General features: G+C 36.0%; 1 protein-coding gene across 1 annotated transcript in view; it reads left to right on the forward strand.

Annotated features, from left to right (window-relative positions):
* The first annotated feature begins 8,274 nt into the window (after positions 1 to 8,274).
* LOC122998243 overlaps positions 8,275 to 15,570 on the forward strand; it is a 171,533-nt gene continuing 164,237 nt past the window's right edge. Inside the window, exons 1-5 of the mRNA XM_044375019.1 lie at positions 8,275 to 8,351; positions 11,661 to 11,811; positions 12,737 to 12,838; positions 12,991 to 13,080; positions 14,398 to 14,487. Coding sequence (XP_044230954.1) covers positions 12,750 to 12,838; positions 12,991 to 13,080; positions 14,398 to 14,487 — 269 coding nt within the window. The 5' untranslated portion in view covers positions 8,275 to 8,351; positions 11,661 to 11,811; positions 12,737 to 12,749. The remainder of the gene's footprint in view (positions 8,352 to 11,660; positions 11,812 to 12,736; positions 12,839 to 12,990; positions 13,081 to 14,397; positions 14,488 to 15,570) is intronic.

Genomic DNA, 15,570 nt, shown 5'->3' on the forward strand with positions numbered 1-15,570 from the left:
GTGTATGATTATTTAAATACATGAACAGTACAAGGCTTAGTTCAGAATGCCAATGTCAAGGAATTTCTAATTTCCTTGCTCTGATTTGGCTGCTATTTTGTCTTCTTAATGTCCCCCTCCACTGGAAAATATGTTTTTCTTGTTGTTCCTTCAGTTGGATGTTTGAGCTTCACTGTACAGAATGATGTATGTGCAGAGTTCGACACTAGAAGGCTGTTTTCACATTTATCCGCTGAAAGTGGAAAGTTTCTCTGAGCTCACTGAAAATCTCATTTTAAGGGGCAGGCCTACAAGCAGGATTGCTGACATCACAAACAGTTTGGAAGCAAATCCTGGTCCAGTATTCAGTTTACACAAGTGAGATATGGAACCTTGAAGCCTCCAGTCCTGATGTGCATGGCAGGTTAAACATGCATGGAGAGTCGACGCAATGCTAATGGTATCCAGAGTCAAAATGAGAGAAAACTATCTGAAAATCTTTGTTACCACCCTTGGTGAGTGGAATGAGATATGTGAAGTCTTAATTGCCTTTACTGCGGGTTAAGTTGTTAATTCAAATTGTTTAAACGTTTTGTTCCGTTCGTTTACGTTATTAGTGTGCCGCGTCATCTTATTAGAGCAGCAGTGGTGTCGTTCTTTGTGTGAATTTAAATGTGTTTATGTTTGTTTATTTGAGGGAAAAGTTATTTGGAGTTGGTGATGAGAAATAAATAAACCATGAAACATCAGTTTGGGACTTTCTGCATCTTGTTCAACCAAGCAAAGGGCTGTTACAACCTCCACCACTGGATGAACCTACCACTCTCCATTTTGGGCAGAATACCCACTGTTAAAATGACAATATCTCCTAAAATAAATTATCTATTTTCAATGATTCCAACCCAGTCTACCCACAATAGTTTCAAATCTCTTGACTCAATCATCTCCAAAAAAAGACACCAAGAAATAAGTTTGCCACTGCAAAAATCAAAAACATGAGGAATTTTTACCATTATTCTCTGGCCAATCAGCTTCAATATATATACAAATGGATCCACTCCATTCTATCAGATAACACATGGTTAAATATAGATCATACAGTTTGTCAAGACATTCAGTTTTCAGATATACAATTTCTCAGCCAGACTATCAAAAGTCATCCATGTTTTATAAGACACATGTTTTGTGTGGCAATTTGTTTCCTGTCAGCTGATTTCTGTCACTTAGGGGCAGTGGAAAACACAACAAAACTGAAAACACAACATTGACTTAGTCTCATCTTTTAAATTGTAAAGTTGAACTTAACAAAGAGATGCTTGTTTACACATCCAGGAGACAAAGAGCAACATTAGCATTCATTTATTCTGTCTAGTGACTGTAAGTCCAATATTCACTCTCTTTAATCTCTGTTTTGGTCTCCACCAACTTCTAAGTAAAATATCTGACTTGCTAGCTGTATCTCAAAATGACTGATATTGAAATGAATAATGCAAGCTGTATTTTTCCACTGTGATTATTGTGTCTATCAGCCTGTTTTGCATGTCACTAAAGGGATGGCACTGTTGAGAGCTACTTCCTGCCCCTCATCCCTAACTGATTGCCTCAAAATTATAGCAGCTTTAATAAAGTATTTGATTATGTGATTATGTGAAGCACTTTATGACTTATGACTTCATGGCCTTAAGGTGATAACATCATGGATGTATGCATCCATGGACAACATAGGCTTACGTTTTACATGTGTATTTTGCAAGTGACGTTACCAATGTATAGGCTACAATGCAGAGAGACTGATTGGGGACTTTCCTGCATTTCAGGAGAGTTCACCAAAACAGCAGCTCTCTTGGCAGCGGATGAGAGTTTACTTGTGTGTTTTTATTTGGTAAGTAACCACAATGGACTTTGAACTAAATATCAGCGTACAATTTGGGTTCCTGTTTATTTTCGTCTTCATGCATTTTTATTTTTTTATTTTCTCCCGAGAGTGAACCATTTATATTTGTGACAGAATGGGAGTAGCCTAAAGTCTCCCGAGTTTCTCATCACTTCCTGATAAGCGCTTGACTGGATTCCCACAGGATTGTCTTCCACCTCAGAGGTGTTTTATACTTTGACAAATCATTTGAAACGCATCCTCAGTGTATCATTATCATTTTCAACGTCTCAACATGTTAGTGGATGTCTTGTGTTAGTTTTAATAGCCTAACCTGTGTTCGTGTTCAAAGGGTGTTGTAGATTTTTCCAACTGCCCTCCACGTGAACGCGCACTCACTTCAAGCTACGAGCCACTCGCGATGTCTGCGCGCTACACTTCTGTTTAAATATGTTTACCCAAAGCAGTCTTATTATCTTCAGTTTACTGCAGGATGAATGAATAATGGAAGAATAGTAAATCGGGAGGGAGATGTTTTATGAGAGATTTCGTGTCACTTAGTTTCACTAAATTCAAGTCCCCTCTTAGGCAATATTGAACAATTCAAGTTGCGACACAAACAAAATCTCTTTGCTGACATATCTGAATCCTCTTTGTCACCAGTGGCAACAGGGGAGAGACTGAGGGGGAGTCATATTTTGTTGTGTTAGTTTTTACACTTAACAAAATCTGAACTTGGGAAAGACAAACCAACAAGATAACGTTGGTTGGTAACACTTTATAATACAGCCCGCGTTTTACGGTGTAACTTCCCATCTCTTACCATGTAATTTCCCGGAACTTACGGTGTAACTTCCTTGTATGAATCCATACATATAAAATACTCTCCGGTTCTTACTGGTACTTAAATGTAGGTACAGCGGAAGAAAACGAAACAACGACAAACAAGGGAGTAACAATTGGGGTTTTAAAATGTAACTTCCCAACATTTACCATGTAATTTCCCGGAACTTATGGTGTAATTTTCTCGTATGAATCAGTACGTTACATGTGTATATGTGTACTAAAATTAAATGTTTTTGCTCGTGGCAGTTATGACAATCATTTTTCTTATACATGTGTGTTTGACAGGCAAGCTTCACCCACACTCAAGAGATTTATTATGCTTATGTCTTCTACTTCATTGTATGAATTTCAATAGAACAAGTCGAGAAATGGGTCTATACTTTTGAAAATTGGCTCTTAGCAGCCATGTTGGTCCAGCACTGCAACAGCTCATAACAGGCAATCTTACCTCTCTCCAGTGCACAGCTATGAAAGGCTTGTATTGTCATCAAGGATGAAGAAATAACAATACAGTAATGTGATAATATACATAGTATATCTTTAATTGCACAATAACAAGGTACACAGGAAGTTATGAAAAACGATTTTATTCTTTAATTACACATAAACCACAACATATGTGCTGTTCTCCCAGTCTTACTCTATAGGTACAGACTAGTTACCCTATAAGTACATGGTAACAACAGGGAGCGGGCTGGATTATTAAATTCACAATGTTCCCCAGTCCTTACTCTGTAGATACAGGCTAGTTACCCTATAAGTACGTGGTAACAACAGGGAGCGGGCTGTATTAAGTTCACAATGTTCCCCAGTCCTTACTCTGTAGGTACAGACTAGTTACTTTATAAGTACATGGTAACAACAGGGAGCGGGCTGGATTATTAAATTCACACTGTTCTCCAGTCCTTACTCTGTAGGTACAGACTAGTTACCCTATAAGTACGTGGTAACAACAGGGAGCGGGCTGTATTATGTTAGTAAGTTAGCTGTGTGGTTCTGTTACCTTTCATGTCACAATCTAACAACATGCAACGTGTCATTAACAACACACTCGACCAACATTTTGAACAGACAATGAGAAAACATTATTGAGCATGATTAAATAGAATATGTTTCATTTATAACTTCTTAACTATATAAACTACTATTATACAATATAAATATTCTATATAAATTGTACTATATAAAACTTAACAAAAAGTATAAATAAAACTTAAACAACAAAATAACTCTTAACTAATCCATCTATCTTAACTAATCTATCAAAATGTAGGTGTAAAATAATTAATTTTAGTAAAAAAACAAAACAAAAACAAAACAGGAAACTATGTTTAAATTGTAAATGTAACAGACCAAGAACAACAACAACAACAAAAACAATTTTCAGGTACTTTGTTCTTATGTTCTACATCGCCACTTTAGTGGGAGGAGTTCATCATTTCTTGGCAGTCTTTTTTATTTTGTTCTTCAGTTCAGGGCAGGAATCCACAAATCCTGTAAACTGCAATGTGAAATCTTTTAGGGTTGTCCCTTCAGTGCGGGTGGAGACACTTAAGTTTTCCCCTCCTGAAGCTATATCCACCTGTAATCACAATTATTGAAGTGTATTACAGTATAGTGAAGTCTAAAACACACATGCACACAATTGTTACATAACAGCATTCATTACATTAACCCCACCCCCCCATCCACACACCCACAATTAAAAATGATAGTTACAAGTTATTCTGATATTACGTAATTTGTAGTAGTGAATAACATTTTAAAAACAAGCACAATGGCACCACAAATACAGGTATAACATTTTCACATGCAGTGCACATACTGTACCTCGGAAATGATGCTTGTCAGAGCCATCGTTGTTCTGTCCACATGACCCATGGTTTCAAGGCCTGGGAGAAAAGTTTCCTCTAAACACAAACGTGTGTCCAGCAAGAGGATGAAGCCATACAATCATATTGACTTTAAAAAGAAGTAAGACTTTACTAACAGCAAAATATTACTGCATTCTTAAATATTTTGTACGAACACACACACACACACACACACACACACACACACACACACACACACACAGCAACTGAGATCAAAACAAAAATCTTGGTATCAACTGTGTGCAGTTTATAGTATATTGTTTGTTTCTGTGTGGAACAAGTTATAAAACCAGACCTTCCCTTTACAAACTGTGTGCATTGTTGAATTGTGTGGATTTAATTTTGATAATAGACCAGAACCTTGAATGGCAGCTTGCTGCTGAGTGAATGAGCAGTAAATTATAAAGCACTTTGGATAAAAACATGAAACCATTTACCATTTATAATTAGTTTTTACTTTGTGGTTTGGGTTAAAAAACAATACTTTCATTAAATTGAGAAAAACACAATTTTCTTGCTTAAAAGAAGCCAACATGGATTGTTGGTAGGAAACAGGAAACAATATAATATTAGCAAGGCAAGTTTATTTATATAGCACTTTATCATAACAGAGGTCATTCAAAGTACTTTACTGGCAAAAGAGAAGAAAGTAAAAGGAGATAAAAGTATAAAATGAGATCAATAAAAGTAGAAGTTTGAAAGCGAATTAATAAAATAAATAAAAGAGAAGCTGTGTCTGACTGACAGCTGATCTGTCAAATGTGTAGAAAAAAACACAGATTCTGATTGATCCTGTTGGTGTGTTAATGAAGTTATTACTGCTGGTAAAGACAAATGAACTCAGGACATCTAGTGGTCACATCAGGCAGTGCAGAGTCTGACATGAGAACGCAAACTGGACACAAACCTAAGTACAGTCATGGTGTCAGTGAACTTCATAGACACAATCAGACAAGATTTATGTCTGTAGGGAAGGTGGGCTGATAATTACAACTCATTAACATCAACATTCATGAACTCATGAATTGGGTTTCTTTATTGTCTGAACTTGTCAGTGTGATACTAGATTCTCCTCCATTATATAATTTCTCTGACGTATATCAGACGTTGACGAAGCAGAATTTAGTTTCCATTTCAGCCAAATTCCTATTATTTCATCCCTATTTATATATTTATATATTATAACATAACAATGATTATTACTTGCAGGAAGCCAAACTTCAGTGGATCTCTCTTCTCACATCCATTGAAGAAGGTTGCAGCAGCTGATTATATATATATATGTGTGTATATATATCTATCTATATCTATCTATCTATCTATCTATCTATCTATCTATCTATCTATCTATCTATCTATCTATCTATCTATCTATCTATAATCTATCTATCTATAATCTTCACCATCTTAGTCTAACATTTGCTAATTAGTACCAAAGTACTGGACAAATTAAAATTTTACCTGATGACAGTAGATGAAAAGTGAAGAAATAACCAAAGTTGTTACAATTCATCCTGAGATGATCCTGAATGTCTGAACCAAATTTCATGACAATCCATCTAATAGAGCAGTGTTCTTCATTGAGCGGCTCGCTAGCCTCATGCAACTCACATCACAGCTAATAATTATAAAAATTATGCTTGTGGCTCTCAGTGTAATAAAAGCTTCACAAGTAAAAAGCCATTAATACTTTATCTAACAACCACAATTTCATGTCAGAAATATTATTTATGTAATTATTTGTTATTTTTGTTTCTATTGAGATATTATTGAGGTTATATAACAACTTTGCTGTTGCTGCTCAAGAAACGATATTTAGTTATATTTAAAATATAAATTAATTAATCCCAACTAATCCTGTTATGAATGTATTATTTTTTTTAAATAATATATTTCTTTAAAAGAAATTCTTTAATAATGAAAAAGAACTGGGGGAGGAACCCCCAAACCCCCTCCTGGATCTTTAAAACGTTAAGACCAGAATTTGGCAGCAATTTAAGTAACAGTGAAGATATAAAACCTTGACATAGATTTAGATCATTTTCTCAGATGACAAGGTGTTGGCACAATGCTGGAACAAAAAGTGATGTGATAGATAAATTTATTGTGCAACATACACAAAAAGCTCTTTGTGGTTGTCATTAATCCCCGTCCCCAAAAAAGGACCACAGGACTTAACAACTACAGACTCATTGCCCTGACATTTATGGTCATGAATTCCTTTGAGTGCCTTGTGCTGGCTCACCTCAAAGTCATCACAGACCCAGTCCTGGTTCCCATGCAGTTCACGTACAGAGCCAATAATAGAGCTAAAACCGACTCTGATTTCACCTCTTTTACTTCTCTCTCATATCACATACAGTGCTGAAAAGTAACTAAGTACATTTACTCAAGTACTGTACTTAAGTACAATTTTGAGGTACTTGTACTTTACTTGTGTATCTCCATTTGATGCTACTTTATAGTTACACTCCACTACATTTCAGAGGGAAATATTGTACTTTCTCCTCCACTACATTTATTTGACAGCTTTAGTTACTTTTCAGATGAAGATTTGACATAAAATAATACATTTTGATTCTAACTGTTGTTTAAATTGTTGCTCTTTTATTTTCTTTTAAAAGGATGTTGTGCACTTGGTGTGAAAGGTGCAATATAAAGTGTACACTTATATATAATATGATAATATAATACTATTACCATTAATCAGTATCTAAATTTGTCTCCACATCAATAAACTAAAATGCCCTGACGTGTATGTGTTAGTGAGTGTCCGTTTAGATGCAGCTGTTAATGTGACTAATGTGGCAGATCTGAAACTTGTCAGATTAATGTCTGAATCTGATTAATAATGTCGTTCAGGGGTCACTGAATGTAATCCGGGATTTTGCAGAAACATCAGTAGGATTACTGATGTTCAGATTGTTGTTCACAGCTGCTGTGTGTCAGATTCTTTCCTTTGACTTTATTAATACCTGCAGCATCACACAGCGGCAGAAACGATAAATGCATCTTTAAACTGAGAGAGAGATGTGCGCATTTACGCACGTGGCACAGCAACAGTAACTTCATTAACACGCCAACAGGATGGTAATTATTAATGTTCTGTGTTGTGCTATACATCAGACTGGTCAGCCAGATGTTACACACTGATTCCAGGTTTATACAGTGAAATTGTTTGTAATAAAACAGCCCTTCTGGATCAATCATGAGCTCCATTAGGCACAAAATGACATTTCAGTTTGGAGGCATTTTCGGTAAACAGCTGCATGTATTTATGACACTCAAATAAGATGGCGATGATGAATGTCAATAGTTCAATTAATCCCAGACCGATTTAAAGTATACATGTTGAATATAATAAGTGGACTGTTTAAATGTCATTGTTACAATTTAGTATGAAGAAATTCATCACATCGCTCGATGGCATCGATCAGTTTACAGTGAACCAGTTTAACTTTCACTTTTGGAGGAACATCGAAAATAACTTGTAGGTATCCTTTAATCGTGGATTGTTTAAGTTTAAGAGGGCAGAGTTTTATCTGAAAAGTCAGGATATCAGTCTGATATGAAATACTGTCGAATAACTTTATTCTAAAATGTACTTTCGCTCAAGGAAACAACAACATAACTAAGAAGAAAAGGGTGTGTGTGTGTGTGTGTGTGTGTGTGTGTGGGAGGGGGGGGGAAGGGAAACTGGTTCTTGTTGACCCGTTACATCGTTGTTCTGCAGCCGTTGATTTTCGGTCCTGTGTTGCAGTGTGTTTCACTCTTTAAAGGTATTGTAACTACGCTTTATATGCTTTGATGAATCTTCTTGCCAGTCTTAATATATCGTATATAGGATTTAGCAGTAGAAATCAACCGTTAAAGTGTAACATATCATTTTCTTTTTCAGCAGTATTCCTACAACAGTCGCAGTACAATCTTGCAGAGAACACACTTGCCGGTTTACGTGGCATTAGTTAGCAGAGCTGCACTGAGAGCTCTCCAAAATCACAAATTAACTTTCGTGCCTCTTTCTCTATTTCTCATCTATTATGTAACTTATTGAAATGTCCGTCAAAAACCAGCTGTTAATGTGGTTCAGGTCTGTAAGGGGTTAGAATAATGTCTGTTCAGGTGTCACTGAATGTAATCCAGGATTATTGTGTGATTATTAGGGCCTGAGCACAAAGTGCGAAGACCCTATTGTATTTCGTGTGTTTGTTTCTTTCTTATTCTTTCTTTATTAATCTTTATGGTATCGGCTTCAAACTTTAATGCATGGCTTATCACACTGTGCTGAACAAAAGTTATTAAAAACTTTGTAATAACTCGAACGGTTTAGATTTAGTAAGCCCTGAAAGTTGTAGTGCGACATCACACCTTACAATGTAAACCAATGGGGAGGCAATCTCTGGGCATGGACTTTGTGCCAAACTGGGGCGTCTGACGTCATGGGATTTATGAAGCTTTATCACAAGAAGAGTACTCTGAAATCCTTCTCTCCAGCTGAGAGGGAGAGAGAGAGAATTGGGGGGGGGGGGGGGGGGGGGGGGGGGGGGTGTCTAAAGTAAACATCTACATGCCTGTGACAGAAGCCCTTGGACTGGCCACACTCCACTTACTTAGTGTTTCTACACATCTGACAGCAGTGTTCAATCCTTACTTTTTTTCAAGGAGTACATGTGCTCCTAAATGAAAAAGAAAACAGAAGAAAACAATTCATTACATACATATTTACAATATATAACATACATATTTAAACTCTTTGTGTGTGTGTGTGTGTAAATCAAAATGTATGTGTTTTTAGGGGTGCTCGATGATGGCAAAAATCATAGTCCCAATTATTTTTGTTCAATATTGAGATCATGATTATTTAACATGATCACTTTTTGCCAGTTGCCGATGTTGATATATGCCCCTTTTTTTTCCCACTTGGCTGAGGAGACTATTACACAATCATACAATCATATATTGTACTAATGATCAAGAAAGACTATAGCCTATATGAGGCAAGAACTTTAATGCTGAGCTACTGAACTCCAGTCTTCCTAAGTTCTTCCTTCATATATTGTCTTTCTTGATCATAGTATAATCTATGCTTACATGCATAATAGCCTCCTCAGCCAGCTGGTAAAAATATGTGCATATATCGGCAATCGGCCACAATGAGTTGGAAATATCAGCATATCTGATATCAGCAAAAATCTAATGTCGTGCATCCCTAGTTAAAAGTCTTTACATTCCTAAAAATAGACTTGATGAAAATTAGGAAATTAATTTGTTTTACACACAAACTCATCAAGAGTTTTCAATTTACTAATTGAAATTCAAGTGAATGGGCACAAAACTTGCATGATTTTTATGACACAGGTGTGAGGAAGGCAGCCATGTCTCACCCTGCAGAAAATGGCTGCAAACTGTCTGAATAGCGCCCCCTACGAAATTTCAGTAAAGCAGCCCAACAGCCGTCTGAAGACATCTACATGCCTGTCACAGAAGCCCTTCGATTGCACCGCGGCCCATTCAACGCTGCTTGCAGCTTTAATTTCCTTTGAGTTTGTGAAATATCTGCAGCATCACATGGCAACAGAATCTCCTAAACAACAACCAACAGGATCTATCAGAATCTAACGATAATTAATGTCACGTTTTTCCTTCACATCCGACAGGTCATCTGTTAGGCTACACACAGATTCAATGTTTATACAGTGAAACTTGAATAAAGCAGCTCCATCGGAACTGTCATGACATTTTATTCTAAAAAACTGAAAATCCAAACTTTGAACAGTCTATTTAATCGTTAAAGTAACTCATTAAAGAAGTAGTTTTCAGAGCAACAAAGACTGGACGGTATATCAGCTGATCCATCATAGTTCAGTAACCATCCCTGATACATGACAGTAGAAGCTGCAATGGATCAGGGTTTTCATCCAGTGCGTGGGTTGCTGTGCACACGGAGATGGGGTGTAGATGGGGGGGGGGGGGGGTCTAAAGTAAACATCTACATGCCTGTGACAGAAGCCCTTGGACTGGCCACACTCCACTTACTTAGTGTTTCTACACATCTGACAGCAGTGTTCAATCCTTACTTTTTTTCAAGGAGTACATGTGCTCCTAAATGAAAAAGAAAACAGAAGAAAACAATTCATTACATACATATTTACAATATATAACATACATATTTAAACTCTTTGTGTGTGTGTGTGTGTGTGTAAATCAAAATGTATGTGTTTTTAGGGGTGCTCGATTATGGCAAAAATCATAGTCACAATTATTTTTGTTCAATATTGAGATCATGATTATTTAACATGATCACTTTTTGCCAGTTGCTGTGCACACGGAGATGGGGTGTAATCTACATTTGCAAAACCAACCAGTTAGACCTCATCTTTAAAGTCTTTTCTCTTATAAAACTGAAAGTACTGTATGAAAACTATTTTGATAAAGCATAAATATCACCTTCGTGTCACTTGTGCAAGTAGTGCTGCGTCTTCTAACCACAGTCATAGTGGACAAGCAACACAAAGAGTTGAGTGAGATTCATGCTTTATCACAAGTGTTTTCTAACAACAACAAAAAGATGTTAAGGATATGGACTAACTGGTTGGTTAACCACCCCGCCTCCGTTAAAAAGCAAATAGTTTTCCTATTGGAGAGGTTACATTAAAATCTAGTCTTCTGTTATTTATGCAAAATATGCGAATTTGAATAATTTACCACACTTAGTTTGCGAGAAAACTTGTAGGCTATATGCTGGTTTCTGTCAACACTTCAAGTTAGCACTGGTCAGTCTCATGTGTCCATGAACAAACTGTATGAGAATTGTTCTCTATATATGCCTGGAATCTGCTCCACAGACATAAAACACATCAAAAGTTAACTGTCTTTCAAAAAGTCAAAGAATTTCACATAGATGTGTCTTTTAATTATTGCGATTTTGGAATCTATTTGATTTTTTTTCTTTTTGTTTCTATCTTGACCACTTTGTTTTTGTTTTTGTAAGTTTTTATTGTCCACCTTTCACTTATTTTCTAATTTCTACATTCGGTTGATTTAGCTTTTTATTATTTTATTATTTTAAATTGTTGTTTGCTTTATAGTTGCTGTTGTTGTGTGGACCCCAGCAGGGATGTCTTAACATTACTATAGGCCTTGGGACTATGGACGTTTTGGAGGAGGGACGTTTTTACGAAGAGTGTTGAAGCTCAGCAAGAGGATTGACTCCTCATCACATCTGCCCCCACATCACAGGTAGCTTACCCTCCTACATATTGTTTACTGTGTTTTTTTTTGTTTGTTTGTTGTTTTTTGAAGTTCATGATTCATGAGGCCTCTGGAGGCCCGAGGCTTGTGCATTAAGGCACCACTGGAACCAGCGACCAGTTTGTGGAAACTAATGGATATCCAAATACAGAATAAAGAGACGGGATAAGGTTCAATAAAGAGTGAATCCAGATGTAATTCACTCAAATTGTGAACAATATTTTATTTTGATGTTAAAATACAGTCAACATAATAATGTGAGCCATATTTGATTTTAATGTTATACAGGGTTCTTTGCTATTTGGATTGGTCTATTATGAACTGTTAACAGGCTGCTCCTGACTTGTCTGGGTTGCAGAGTTATACTTAATGACCCAGGTGATGATGAATGTGTGTAGAAAAGCAGCAAATTCTTACATTTGAAAATGTTGCCAGCAAATGTTTCAGTTTATGATCTTTTGCTTGACACACACTGTCAGATCAGTGTGCACAACATGTTTTAAAAGTTGTCATTCTAGCATTAATTGCAGAGATAGCAGTTTAATTGATAACTGCTCTCAGCCCTCATGTACTCAGTGACTAGTGAGGAAATGCAGAGAAGCTGTGTCTGACTGACAGCTGATATGAATGGTAATAACTTAATGAAGTTATTACTGCTGGTAAAGACAAATGAACTCAGGACATCTAGTGGTCACATCAGGCAGTGCAGAGTCTGACATGAGAACACAAAATGGACACAAACCGAAGTACATTCATGGTGTCAGTGAACTTCATAGACACAATCAGACAAGATTTATTTCTGTAGGGAAGGTGGGCTGATAATTACAACTCATTAACACCAACATTCATGAACTCATGAATTGGGTTTCTGTTTGCCATTTTACTTATAATAGTTGGGTGTGTTTATGTGCAGGTGAACATGTGCAATGAATGAGTGTGAGGAGACAGAGGAGGGGGTCCATCCCTCTGAAACCCCTCTGTGTGGGCAACATGACAACCAGACCAAAGCTCAGAGGTGAGATGAGGATCTCTGACTGTTTAAAATGACTTTTTCTCTGTGAGATTTCTCCTGTTTGCTCCTGAGTCACAAATCAGCAGCAACATTACTCCACCATCTTTAGTCAGAGTCAAAGATGTGTGTGTGTGTGTGTGTGTGTTGTGTTACAGCCCAGAGAAGCAGCAGATACCAGACTCTCAGGTACTCAGTAAACCTATGGTGCACATTCAGGCTCTATCCAGATCTGCCTCACTGTCACCGTAAGTCACCATTCTGTTACTTTATAATATTAGTATCTATGTTGGTTAACGTGCTGCTTTGCTCTGTGACCTGTGTAAACAAGGAATAACTGTTCCTCCATTCAATACATCTCTGGTTTCAGCAGCTTGTTTTGTTAGCTGATCATATTTACATTTATCTTTTCTGTCACTTGTATCCACACTGACAGACACTTGAATCAGTAAAATCAACTTACTTTTCTTCAAGATCAAAATGAGCACAAATGTTCGAGCCAGAAATGATTCAGTGTGAACAGAAAACATTATTCCTGAACTTTTCTGATGTCTATCTGGTAGTTGTGTATCCAGCAGTTGTTGTGTCTGGATGGCTGATATTCTCATGTTGGGTCTTCTTCATAAACTTTATTTTTTGGTCTTTCTTGATCTGCTTTGCTGTGGTTTCATTTATATCTTTGTAACAAGAAACAGTGTGTTCTATTAAACGGTAAAAAAATCCATCTCAGTTAACACAGAGAAAGGTGTTCCTTAGAGGTCAGTCCTTCTATTTTTTATTCTTATAAATGATCTTCCATCAGTCTGAGTGTAACAACAACAACAACAACAACAACAACAACAACAACAACAACAACAACAACAACAACAACAATAATAATAATAATAATAATGATTAAAATTTCTGATTTATTCCAGCACTTGATATCAGCAAGACAAAACAAATCAATAACAACAGAGCCTGTATTTATCAAACTGCTAAAAGTTAATATTTGGACTTAAGTGAAAGATAAAAGTTGACAAATTTGAGAATAAAAATTATTGATCAAACTTGTGTTGATATAAAATGTTGTTAAATGTCAGAGAGCTGCAGAGGTCTGTTAAGTTGGTTCAGAGTAGATCTTAGATGACTGCAGTACAGAAAACAGAGCCGAGCCTCCGTTTTCTGTCTGATTGTACAAAATATAATTGGTTGTGATGAATAATATGTTAAGCAGCATCATTATAAATAGAGAAGTTTTAGTCTATTATTTTTCAGAATTTATCAAGGATGCAAACAAACAATCAGAAAACATCTGGTGAATCTGTCGACATCATTAAAATCATTCAGTGGACACAGAATCAAGAATAAATCTGACATTGATTTTATTTGCAGTCACTTTCTAATCATCTTTATTATCTGAACTTGTCAGTGTGATACTAGATTCTCCTCCATTATATGATTTCTCTGACGTATATCAGACGTTGACGAAGCAGAATTTTGTTTCCATTTCAGCCAATTTCCTATTATTTCGTCTATATTTATATATTTATATATTATAACATAACAATGATTATTATTTTCAGGCGGCCAGACTTCAGTGAATCTCTCTTCTCACATCTATTGAAGGACGTTGCAACAGCTGATCGTTATTCAGTCTTGTCTTCAGACAGTTGGTGAGTCAAACCTGTAACTCACATATTGATTCTTTAACACACTTTTTGCAATATATTGGTGAAACTGTCAACATAATTATAATTCTATGTGAGAAGAGGAGAGAAATCATCAGTGGCCACAGAATCAAGAATAAATCTGTTATTAATTTTATTCATAATCACTTTATAAGCATCTTCATCATCACTTCATCACTTGTCAGTGTGATACTAAATTCTTCTTCATTATAGGATTCTCTGATGCACCAAACGTTGATGTAGCAGAATTTTGTTGTTGTTGTTTCTCTTTCAGTTTCAATTTCCTATTAATTCATCCATATTTATATATTTATACATTATAGATGTATTAGAATGTTGTTCATTTCACATTAATTATTCCTGGAGGTTTAAATATTTCCCACAAATAAATTGAACTTATAATTATATATGTTCTTGCAGAATAACATACCACTGAATAAACTGTAAGAATTATTTAAAGTATGTACAATATGGCAGATCCATATCATCAATCCATATCTCTGATTGGTTATTCCTTCATGTGATCACTTGAGAGTTGCTCTTACTGTAAATGTTACTTTTACACTTTGCTTTAAGTTGTCTCTTGATAAATGTGTCTTATTGTTCAGACTCAGCAAACAGTTGTTTTACTCCTCAGTTGTTTCTTTAGAGCGTTCTTGAGGTTTGATAAATACGGGTCCAGACCTTATGGAGACATAAACTTGTGTATCATCATCACAATAACTGAAGTCTACATTGAGTCGGTGGAAGAAAATAATGTTGGTTCATATTCATTTTTATATGGAACCATTTTAATTGTCTTGTTTATTTGAGTCTGTTTTTACAGCCACATACATATTAACTATCTATTGAAGACAATCTGAATATATCATATATCTCCTTCCATGTGTTCTTATGTCTCTGTCTGAACGCCACCTCCTGCCAACTCCTTACAACACCTCTGATCTCCTAAATATCAGTACAGATAGAAGTGATTTCCTCAGTTAAGAAAGTTGATCAAATGTTTTGTGCTCCTTGTCCTAAAAGTGGAACCAAATTTGCATCACTGAGAGAATTTTTGTCCAGTTG

Source organism: Thunnus albacares, chromosome 15 (assembly GCF_914725855.1).
Source record: "Thunnus albacares chromosome 15, fThuAlb1.1, whole genome shotgun sequence".
Lineage (NCBI taxonomy): Eukaryota > Metazoa > Chordata > Actinopteri > Scombriformes > Scombridae > Thunnus > Thunnus albacares.